The sequence below is a fragment of the Schistocerca piceifrons genome, chromosome 1, assembly GCF_021461385.2.
Source record: "Schistocerca piceifrons isolate TAMUIC-IGC-003096 chromosome 1, iqSchPice1.1, whole genome shotgun sequence".
Classification (NCBI taxonomy): Eukaryota; Metazoa; Arthropoda; class Insecta; order Orthoptera; family Acrididae; genus Schistocerca; species Schistocerca piceifrons.
The window spans coordinates 735,566,393-735,578,830 of NC_060138.1; the positions used below are offsets into that span (position 1 = coordinate 735,566,393).

Consider the following 12,438-nt stretch of genomic DNA (forward strand, 5'->3'; position numbering starts at 1 on the left):
AAACCCACTTCCTTTCGTCTTCCCCTCTCCTTCCCTCTTTCCTGATGAGGCAACAGTTTGTTGCGAAAGCTTGAATTTTGTGTGTATGTTTGTGTTTGTTTGTGTGTCTATCGACCTGCCAGCGCTTTTGTTCGGTAAGTCACCCCATCTTTGTTTTTATATATAATGTTAGTTAGTTACATAGTTATGTTTGTTAGCATGTTGTGCAACGGGGTAGTCTACTTTGCTCTTGGCCACAGTTTTTGCGGTGGCCGTTCATCCTGGTGGACAGCTGGTTGGTAGCCATACCACCATAAAAAGCTGTGCAATGATTGCAGGAAAGTTGGTGAATTACATGGCTGCTTTCACAGGTGGCCCGGCCCTTGATGGGGTAGGATAAATCTGTGACAGGAGTGGAATGGGAATTGCCGGGTGGGTGGATTGGGCAGGTCTTGTAACTGGGGGTCTTGTACAGGGAGATGATCCTTGTGGCAAGGGGTTGGGATTGGAAGAGGTATAGGGATGGGCTAGAATGTTGTGGAGGTTCCGTGGGTGATGAAACACCGTCCCTTGTAGCTCCCAAACCCTGCCTAGCTGATGTTATCAACCTGCTACTTCCTCCAAAACTCCCTACAAACTCTCCACCAAACCCAGAGCCAAAACATTCCTGTAACACTGCTGTTAACTTTTCCACAAAAACCTTCACCTCCACATAAGTTTCAGTCCTATCCAAAGCCTTACCTTTAGCCCTACACCCAAATTTAACCATGCTTGATGTGTCAAAGACCTACTCTCCTTCTCCCGATCCCTGCAATGGATCGCTTCTTTGCCACCAATACCTCCATCCAACTATGATCCCCCCACCACTTAACCACGCACTGGTCACCTTCCAGGAATTCCTTACCTCACACTTAGTCTCACCATCCTTGACCAGGTCCCTTTCTCAGAACAATACCCTTTCAGTAGAAGAAAGAATAGCCCTACACAACCTCAAAACAAATCATGAACTAATCATCCTACCTGCAGACAAAGGTTCCACCACTGTTGTTATGAACTGAAGTGTCTACCTGGCAGAAGGCCTCTGTCAACTATCTGACTCCTCCACCTATAAACTCTGGCAGAGTGATCCCATCCCAGAAATTCAACACAACCTCCAATCCATACTTAAAGCCTTAGGCCCTTCCCAGAACCTCTGCTCTGAATCCATTTCCCTCCTCACCCATTTGAGATGCCACACAGCAATCTTCTACATGCTCCCCAAAATCCACAAACCCAACCATCTTTGATGCTCCATTGTGGCTCGTTATTGTGCCCCCACTGAAAGAATTTCAGCCCTCATTGTTCAACACCTCCAACCAGTTGCCCGTAATCTAGCCTCCCACCGACTCTCCACCATCCCCACCATTTACCTACTGGATCCCTACTCATTACTGTCGATGCCATTTCCTCATAGCCCAACATCTCTCACGTCCATCGTCTTATCGCCTTTGAACACTACTTTTCCCAATGTCCTTCAGACACCAAACCAACTAGCTTATTCCTCAAACACCTCACTAACTTTATACCAATTCACAACTACTTCTTTGAAGGGAAGGTATGAAAACAAATGTGACACAGCCATGGGCACCCACATGGCACTCCACTATGTCAATTTATGTGCCATCTAGAGGAAATCTTCCTAGCCTCCTCCTTTTTCGCACATTTTTCCCCCCTCCTCCCTGCCCCACAACCTCATGAAGCTGCACCTGTTGGCATTCTAGTCTCTGCACATGCCGCCACACAACGTTTGTCTCTCTCCCAACCTGTATACTACTATCCCTTCCCCTTCCCAACCCCTTCCAGATTGCTGCTGCATCCCACATGATAGCTGCATTCCGGCCCTAGATGCTGGAGGTGGCGGTCATGTCTGCATGAGGTTTACCTGATTGAGTGTAGCAACGGTGTGTGTTTCTCTTTTGCTGATGAAGGCTATGGCTGAAAGATCTACTTCAGTGTCTTTTAATTATGCCTGTCTGCGGCTGTTTCCAGCCCAGGCTGTGGCTAAGCCATGTCTCCTCAATATCCTTTCTTTCAGGAGTGCTAGTTCTGCAAGTTTCGCAGGAGAGCTTCTGTAAAGTTTGGAAGGTAGGAGACGAGGTACTGGCAGAAGTAAAGCTGTGAGTGCCGGGCGTGAGTCGTGCTTCGGTAGCTCAGTTGGTAGAGCACTTGCCCGCGAAAGGCAAAGGTCCCGAGTTCGAGTCTCGGTCGGGCACACGGTTTTAATCTGCCAGGAAGTTTCATATCAGCTCACACTCCGCTGCAGAGTGGATATCTCATTCTGGAAACATCCCCCAGGCTGTGGCTAAGCCATGTTTCCGCAATATCCTTTCTTTCAGGAGTGCTCGTTCTGCAAGTTTCGCAGGAGAGCTTCTGTAAATTTTGGAAGGTAGGAGACGAGGTACTGGCAGAAGTAAAGCTGTGAGTGCCGGGCGTGAGTCGTGCTTCGGTAGCTCAGTTGGTAGAGCACTTGCCCGCGAAAGGCAGAGGTCCCGAGTTCGAGTCTCGGTCGTGCACACAGTTTTAATCTGCCAGGAAGTTTCATATCAGCTCACACACCGCTGCAGAGTGAAAATCTCATTCTGTACTGGTATTGTTATTACACATACTTGTTGGAACCACTGTAAACTCTATTAAAATTGGAGAAGAAAACATTTGGTCACAAACAAGGTGGAGTACCTCTGAGGAACAAGAGTGAAGAATTCTGTGGACTGGTTGAATGTTAGCAGTTGGATGGGAAAGGAGAATTTGCACTCAAGAAAGAAAAATTTATGGCACTACCATTGAGGAGGTATCATGGGTGAGGTAGTGATGTATTCTGAACTTTGAGCACTTCAACAATAAACACACGAATGTGTAGTTCATCTTCTATATTTAAGAACACAAATTCAACACAAATGATCTTCATTGACATTAAAACAAGTAACCAATTTTGTAGCTGTTTTGTAACAGGGAAATAAGTTCACAACTAAACACAAGTTCTTGTAATAACACTCTTGGTTGAAGAAACAACAAAAGGAAGGCTTCCACAGTCTGAGTTTGTTCTCTACTTGTTTGGCTATCAAATGTTTAAGACCTTGCTCTCCTTGAGTAGAGCACATTGGAACAGATTAGCACTCAAGTTGTGGTCTGTACGAGTTTACAGTCTAGCCAAGTGAGTGTGACAGAATGTCAACAGGCTTGTGAGCAGGTTCCGAGGTCCATTGGCGGTGAAGGCGATGTGTGGTTGGCAATGTTGGATCCAGCGCAGACATTTTCTCTTGGCTGGCTGTGTCTGAACTCGATCATCATGGATGCTGTCCTGAATACCGACACAGCAGAGGTACACTTCTTCCTGATTGGCTGCCCATAACATTGGTGAATGCAGCAAAAGATTTGTGTTATGCGCAGCCTCTCTTGCTGATTTACAAACACTCTGTAGTTTGGTCCGGTTTATGAGAAGGCTCTCTGCAAATCGCTCTGCAAGTGACAGAGTCGGAATATCTTATAGTCACAGGTGCTGAGTAGGCAACCAACCTCAAGGCATTGTGTCGCCGTGTGGAATAGGCACTGATGGCTTTTGGGACTCGCCATTCCTCTTCCATCTCCCAGAGGCCAAGTGAAGACAGGTGTCAGAGTCCTCAGTGAGGTCACTGGACACCAGTGACCTCGCTGAGGATTCCAACACCTGTCTTCACTGTGCCTCTGTCACTCTGGGCGGGGGAAGAGGAATGGTGTGTCCCAAAAGCCGTCAAGTGCCGACACCACACGGCAACACACTGCCTTCGTGAAGGTGAAGGTGGAGTTGGATTGACTTCCTTTAGGGTGTCGGACTGCGACAGTGGACACTTCACATACCATTGCAGAGAAGCATCGAGGTAGGCATGTCCAGAGAGCCCGTCGTCATGCTGGGCATCTGGAACAGAACATTGAGGTGAATGTTCTGGCAATGGAAGAGAGCTACACCATGATGGGACCTGATTGATGTGTTTGCGACTGTGGGAGCTGTTGTGGAGTGTAACTTCTAAAATTGCAGGGCCAAGGAGAGGGGCAATGTAGCAGGGAGCCAGCAGGGCTTACCACGGGCAAAGTGCATGGCCCATACTGGGTCCTGCAAGGAGAAGCAGTGCCATCTTGAGTGGGGTGGGCAGCTTTCCTGCTCTTGGGGGTGAAGGATGGAAAGAGAGTGATTGTGTTGTTGACCATGTAAGCGTTCCGCTGGGGAGGTCCCATCCTGTGGAGTGGCCATGTGTTGGTAAAACACAAATGAGTGCATCATCCAAGGAGTGTGACACAGTTTAGCCATTTGGATCTTAAATGTGCAGACCAACTGCTCAGCGATACCTATGTATGCAGGATGGAGTGGAGCTGTAAGAGTGAGATAGATGCCATTCACAGCACAAAAGGAAGAGAATTCAATGGAGGTGAACTGAGGTCCATTTTCTGTGTCAGTGGTTTCAGGGAGATGTTCTAAGGCAAAAATGTGTGTGAGGACTTTGGTCATCTGCATGGCAGAAGTAGAGGTCATCTTAATTACAAACAGAAACTCCGTGCCAGCATCACGGATGATGATGAGCTAGAACACACCAAGGGGGGGACTCACAAAATTGAAATGGATGTGGGACCAGGTGTGGTCGTAGTGGGCGAGAGGAAGTGTCGTCGAGCAGGGGCAGCTTGCTTGCTCTGGCACGTGGAGTGGGCAGCAACCGTGAGACTTATTGCAGTGTCCGTGCCCCTCCAGTAGACCTGTTGCCGTGCCAGCCTCTTGATGAGGACTACCCCCCCCCCCCCCCCCATTGACCCTTGTGGATAAAATCGAAGATGCACTTGTGGGGGCATGCAGAACAACCATGTGCGTCTGGCCCCAGAATTCCTGGAGGTCGGTTTGTAGCAGTGTCTTAAAGTTGGAAGGCCAGCCCTGGTGGATGTAGTGCAGAACTTATCAGAGAACGGGACACTGGCTGTGTGTTGTCTGACAAACCCTACATTCAGTGGAAGCTGGGCGACTCCTCTGCCACTGTATCCATTTGGAAACACACCTCTGGATCTGCCTCGAAGTTTGGGTCTTATTCAATGGGCAGCCTGGAAACTAAGTCTGCGTTAGCATGTTGTGCCGTGGAGCGGAACTGGTTCTCGTTTGTGTAGCTCGATAGAAAGAGGGCACAGTGTTGTAAGCATCGTGTTGTCTGGGTGGGTACTGGGGCGGAGGACCAAAGCAATGAGATCAGTGGCCTTATGGTCAGTGAGAGGGGTGAACTGTCAACCATAGATGTAGTCTGGATACTTCTTAATTACGAAGATAATTGCTAAAGCCGCCTCCTCAATCGGACTGCAGTTCTGCTGTGCTGTGCACCGTTTGTGAGACCTCTGCTCCCCATACCATATTCTGATGCATCAGTTGCCAAGATGAGAGGCTTGGCTGGGTCGTATGGGATCGGCAAGTGGGCTGCAGGAGTATGTGCCATAGGGTGCAAAACGCCCTGTCACACTGTGGTAACCAGTTCCATGTAACATTTTTGTGGAGCAGCTGGTAAAATGTTCAGCGACTGCTGTGGCCGTGTGAAGTAAATCGCCTGTAAAAATTGAGCTGTCCAAGCACTGACTTCAATTGAGACTTATCTATGGGCACCAGAAATCTTTGAATATCCTCTACATACTGAAGGCTAGGGAGAATTCTAGAAGCACTAAGCACATGACCCAAGTGTTCCACTTTTTGAAAGAAGTGGGTATATTTTTCCGTGTTACTCCGCAACTGAACTTTATCAAAAAGGGAAAAAAAGAGCATTCTAGTTGGATGCCAGGTCCTCAAGAGACCAGGGTGTCATCCTGGTAATTAGCTGTATCAGGGACATCTTTTGCACACTAAGGGTGTAGCCCATCTGATGTTGGAAACTGGCATTAAAATTCCCTCAACATGAAGTCATTGCAGTTTCTGGCAGAGCCTGTCTCGGAGAGAAAATGGTATGGAATGGGCCTTGCAGAACTTTGGAACTGCTGAGGGCAAAATGGTGATGTGTGCTTCAAAGTTGTTTACCCCGGAGGAAGGTCCTGAGGAAAACGATGGATACTTAGCAAAAAGCTCCTCTGCATAACGGCCACTGTCCACAACATTAACAGTGGGGTTTGGTTTGCAAATATGTAAACCAAAGGCATGAAAGAGGTCCAGGCCCAGGAGGCTGCAAGTGCCAGGGTGGGCTACTACGAATATGTGAGCCAAGAGTGTCTTTGATGCATACCTGATCTGGGCAGAAAATGCTCCCATTATGGAGATGAGGTCGTTACTCAAACTATGGAGAGGGGTGTCAAAATTTTGCAAGGGGGTGCTGCTAGCTTCTGATATGTAGGCCAGTCGATAATTGTAATGGAGGTACCAGTGTTGATCTGCAGGTCCACTAGTACATCATTAATAAAGATAAAAATAGACATAAGCTTCTTGGAAGGCAATGGGTTCGGCATTATCGTCTGCCCACACATAGTTGGCTGACTCAACCTGCGCCCATTCACCTGCATCGCCCTTGAAGGCTGATAAACTTCTGCTTTGTGGCCTGACTTCCCACTGATGGTGCGTTTTACCCATCGGTAGTGACGTTGTTGACGCTGGTGGCTGACAACGCACTGGCTGCAGGAAGGAAGCTGCCTAGACTGATGCCTCCCCAGCAGAACCATATCCAATTTCCAGGAGGGGGTGAGAAGCAGACAGAGCCACCAGCAAGGCGGGAGGCAAATACCAACGACAGATCTGGCAAGATAATGGAGGAGCACAAAGATTGCTCAAAGGTTCAAATGGTAGGCTGACACACTTCCAGCATGGGATCTTTGAGTTTCAAGTGGTCATGACATAATGTCTTGTTTGGGGTATGTATGAGAATCATGTCTCACATGAGTGAAGAGGTGTAAGAGCACTTATATTGTGGGTCAGCACAGTGGAAATGGCATTCCCGAGAGAGCACTTGGAGACAGGCTGTCCATTCTCTGTTATGACTCAGAAGACAGTTTATGACAACTAAAAAATTTGTCACACACTGCCACTGTGTGTATCTGGGAATCGAAGTAGCCAAGGAGAATGCAGTGCAGCATAAGAGAGGGTATGGGGTTCTACCTCAGGGTGAAGTTGCTGTATCAGTTGATAAATTAATGTACCAGCATTGGCTGGGAGGAAAGAATATTGTTGTCTCTCCCCCATGATGTTATGCACCAGAAAATACTGTTCCGACCATACAATGTAGCACGACCAAGGTTCCACCTAAGGATTGAATTCCCGGAAGGTGGTGGCAGCTGCCAAAAGTTGTTGATGGAGGCATTAAGTTGTCCTCACTGTCCAGCTACCTCTGGCATCGACTGGGCGAGCACTGCGAGTCGGTCCTCCAGAAATTCATTGGTGTGTTGCATCTTCTGCAGCAGAGTGATCACTGGGTGGATCACATCCACAGGTTCCGCAGCAGTTCTCATGGTGAAAACTGTCTGAGCACAGGCACCACCTGTAACTATTGCACAGAAAGTGCATATAAATCCTCGCCACCAACTGAAGGATCCTGAACTTTGAACGCTTCTGCAAGAAAAGCACGCGTATGTAGTTCATTTTCTATATTTAAGAACACAATAAATTCAATACAAATGGTCTTCGTTGACTGGCAAAACAAGTAAACAACTTCGTAGCTATTTCATGACAGGGAAACAAGATCACAACTAAATGCAAGTTCTTGGTTGAAGAAACAGCAAAAGGAAGGCTTTTACAGTCAGAGGCCGTTCTCTACTACTTTGACTATCAAATGTTTAAGTCATTGCTCTCCTTGAGTGGAGCACATTGGAACAGATTAACAATTAAGTTATGGTCTGTATGAGTTCACAGTTTCTACAGTCTTGCCAAGTGCATTTCGAAGTCCCTTGGTGGCTTGCTATTGGCGATGCTGGATCCGGAATGGACTTCTTCTCTCTGCTGGCTGCATCGTAACTACCATGATCGTTGCATAAGTGGTCCTAAATACCTGCATGGCGGGGTACATTTCTTCCTGATTGGTTGCCTGTGACATTGGAGGATGCAGGAAAATGTACGTGTTATGCACAACCTCTCTTGCTGATTTACACGCCCTCTGTACTGTGGTCCGATGTAGGTGCAGATCACACTTTAAGTGACGAAATCAGAGCATCGTATAGTCAGAGGGGCTGAGTTGGCAACCAACCTGACGGCAGTGTGTTGCCGTGTGGTATTTGCACCTGTCGGCTTTTGCAACACACCATATAGAATTCTGGGAGTATTGCAAGAGAATTGATTTTAGTTTGAGACAAAGCAAACTTTCTTGACTGGAACTGGTATTGATAGAAGAAATGTAGCATGTCATGTATGAGGACATCGAGCGTGCAATAAAAACAAGAATGATCTAAAATTAAAATTTGAGGAAATCTGGAAAATGGAAGAAATATCAGAAGAATGGAAAGTAGTTTTGATACATCCACTTCATAAGAAAGACAATATACAAAATTTTACCAAACAGAGTAGAAATAACACTAGGCAGTTATTTAGGAGCATATCAAGGTGGTTTTAGGAAGGGCACACCGTGTTCCGAACAAATATTTAATCTGAAGTTGTTTGCCACTGAATTGAAAATACATTGTAGTAGTTTTTTTTTTAAATTTCAGAATGGTCTTTAATTCTGTTGACAGACAAACTATAGATAAAACGGTATGTAATTTGGTGTAAAATCTAAATTAGCAAATCTGTTTCATGAAACCCCTACGGACACAGTCTCTAAAGCGCAATTTGTTTGAGAAAAATCTCATCCCTCTGAAATAAACAAAGGTGTATGGCAAGGTGATAGTCTATCTCAAATTATTTTTAATTGTGTTTTAGAAAAAATAGCAAGAATATGGAATGAAAAACAGAATGAATATAAGAGTTCACCAATAAGGTTTGGAGGAGAAAACAAAAAGATTGGATTAAATTGTCTCGCATTTGCAGATGACTTTGCCATACTTTCTGAAAATGTGACCTCTGCTGTAACACAAATTACTCTTTTAGGAGAAATAGCCAGTAGGACTGGTTAAGAATTCCTGCAGAAAAAATAATTAACTTTTTTTTACAAACATTAAACAGGTATTGTCCAAATTGCAAAGTTTAAAAAAAGTAAATATATTGGGGAGATTATCTAAGGAATTTGTTAGGAATAAGCTGCTATAGAGGACAGGATACATGAAATGGGAAGGTAATATGGTATAACTAAAGATATTTACAACAAAAAAATGCCTGTCTGAAAATGTAAAAATAAGGCATTACTAAACAAAACTGAAACCAGAATGTCAACACACAAGTGAATGTCTAGCATTAAACTATAATTTGGATAAGTTGGAGATACTATTAAGATGGATCACTAGGAACACATTAGGCCTATGGTAAACTATGGAGGGTTGGAAATTATATAGTAATAAGGAATTTTGTCAAAACTTTAAAAATGTATCAGATGAGATAAAGAAGACTGGTATTTTTTTGGACTTTTCTGTCAAATGCAAGACAGTAGATTAACCAAAAAGATCTCCAAATATTTGTGGGATGAGAAGTTAACAAGAAGTTGGATGCATGAAGTAAAAAAAAGGATTTAGGGGAAAAAAACTAGTCTGAAGTGATCAAAAGACAGAAAAAAACATTATGAACAGATGAAAGAGTACTGGAAGAAAAGAAGAGGAAAACGAGTAAGTAACTGAAATTTGCTCATGGTCCTTAGTCCAGCAAAAAAAGGGAGGGAGGGTGGAGTTGAGTTGGGGGGGAAATGTAGAGGAGAAGGTAGAAATTAATAATCATTATTGTTTTCATAATAATAGTAATGTTACATATAGATGTTGTTGTTATTGCTATGTTATTAGAAAGGAAAATCAAGTAGTTGTAGCTTAGTAAGAATCAACAGGAGTGGGTTCCTGTTAAAATATGAGTACATGAAGTGACATGGATCTTAAAAAATGAAGTTTAGAGCTTAGATAGTTGACATAAAAGTAAGTACAGGACTTTAAAAGTGAGGAATAGGAGTTGGGACCTATGACAAAGTGTAAATGGAGGCAAGTTTTATCTTTCACATAATACAATGTTGTGGTGAACACTAAACATACAAGCGTGGTTTGAAAAGTTCTCAGAATCACCACGAGAGGTCAGTGCTAGCGCAACGAGTTGTTCATATGATATTCATTGGACTGTTGCCTGTAAACACGTGCTACGTTCAGCTCTTGGAAGAGACCTGTCGCAGTGACGTGGCTCTGTTGTTCCCGCATAATGATTTGCGAAGATGGAAAAAATTGAGATTCGAGCCGTGATTAAGTACTTCATAGAGAAAGGTATGAAAGCAAAGGACATTCATGCCGATTTCAAGAATACACTGGGGGGACTCTGCTCCTTCATATTCATCTGTTTCCAACTGGACAAATGAATTTAAATTTGATCGGGAGAGCTTAGATGATGATCCGTGCAGTGGTCTGCTAAGATGTGCCACTACTCCAGAAATCATTGCAAAAGTACACAAAATGGTCATGGAGGATCGCTGATTGAAAGTGCGTGAAATTGCACATGCTTGCCAGATGTCATCTGAAAGGGTTTAACACATTTTAATTGAAGAATTAGAAATGAAGAAATTATCTGCAAGATGGGTACTGCCACTCTTGAAGCTGGACCAGATACACATGAGAATGGACATATCGGGACAATGTTGGAATTAAAAAAGATTTTTTGCGCTGGTTTGTGACCACAGGTGAAACTTGGGTGCACTACTCTACTTCACAGACAAAACAACAGCCAAAGCAGTGGAAACATGCTGATTGTCTATCACCGAAGAAAGCAAAGACAATTCCTTCGGCGGGAAAAGTTGTGGCATCCGTGTTTTGAGATGCAAAGGGGATTCTGTTCCCCAATAGGCAAACAATTAGTGGAGATTACTATGCCAACCTCCAGGACAAATTGCAACAAAAAATATGCAAAAAAAGGACAGTTTTAGCAAGGAAGAAAGTCATAATCCATCAAAACAATGTGAGCCCGCACACATGTGCTGTCACGATGGCAAAATTGCATGAACTAAGGTATGAATTTTGCCACACTCGCCTTATTCACCTGATATAGCTCCATCAGACTTCCATCTCTTCCCAAAACTGAAAATTTTTCTTGGTGGACGAAGATTTACTTCAAGCGAAGAATTGATAATCGGAGTTGACAACTATTTTGCAGGCATGGAGGAAACTCGTTTTTGAGATGGGATCAAGGCACTGGAACATCATGGAACCAAGTGCATTAATCTACAAGGAGACTACATTGAAAAATAAAAATAGTTTCAGTGATGTAAGTACTTTTTTCCCCTTCTGTTCTGAGAACGTTTCAAACCATCCTTGTACACTGAAAGAAAAAAATACCATCATTTTTTTAAGTTGGCAAGTTAAAATAATGAAAAAAAATATTTGTCCAAGTTCTGCAAATGCAGAATGTGCAAAATTTATGAAATATCATAACCACTGTTCTTTCGTGAACATTGGGTTTGATTTTACTTGAAGACCTGGAGTTGACAGCAGAGTCCGTCAGAATCAGTTGTTGTAAATAAAGGAATACTTATGTGATCTTGGCATTAGGAAGTTTTTATTAAGTAAAACAGATTGTTCCTTCTGATTTCTCAACATGAGAAAATTTTACTTTATATACTTAAGCACAATTTCCACTTGCTATTTCATGGTAACTTTTGAAAATTAGTATTATTAATGCCAGCACAACACAGAAATACAGTTTACTGTAATGTAAGTACCAAACAAGACAGTTGCAATGTTTGTCAGATAATCAGATTTGTACTGTTGCTGTTGAAGCGAGATAACATCTTTCATAGAGTCTACTAGTGGTTGTGCTTGTGCTTGTTGTTTTTGCCACTGTACTTTTTAGGCGATTTATTTACATTCACCTTTTCTGGAACACTTAGATAAGAAAATTACTACTGTATATTGTAGGAAACTTTGTTTCAGAAATGATGTAGTTGGGAGAAAATTATCTTCACTTATCCTCCTTGTCTTCCCATATTGTGCATCCTTTCTCTTAACCATTTTGTTTTCAGTTCTTGGATGAGCTTATCTATGAAGTTGGAACTGAGCTTATCAGGGACATTGTTTACACGCTTGCTAAGGAAATCATATATGAAGAAATTTTCTATTCTATCCTGGATGATGAAATAGAACTGCTTGTTGAAACAACAATGGATAATGCAAGGTATTTTGTCTGTCTTATAAAGAGAACACACACACACACACACACACACACACACACACACACACACACTCTCTCTCTCTCTCTCTCTCTCTCTCTCTCTCTCTCTCTCTCTCTGTCTCTCTCTCTCTCTCTCTCTCTCTCTCTCTCTCTCTCGCTCTCTCTCTCTCTGATTCACACACCGCACTCATTGCTTGTCTAGAGCTTATAGTTCAGCAGCCACACACGACAGA

At 43.7% G+C, this 12,438-nt stretch overlaps 1 protein-coding gene across 3 annotated transcripts in view; it reads left to right on the forward strand.

The window, feature by feature from the left end:
* LOC124711389 (germinal-center associated nuclear protein) overlaps positions 1–12,438 on the forward strand; it is a 294,702-nt gene that overhangs the window by 155,896 nt on the left and 126,368 nt on the right. For all 3 annotated transcript variants that reach the window (XM_047241452.1, XM_047241443.1, XM_047241459.1), the window contains one exon: positions 12,057–12,208. In XM_047241452.1, the coding sequence (XP_047097408.1) occupies positions 12,057–12,208 (152 nt within the window). The remainder of the gene's footprint in view (positions 1–12,056; positions 12,209–12,438) is intronic.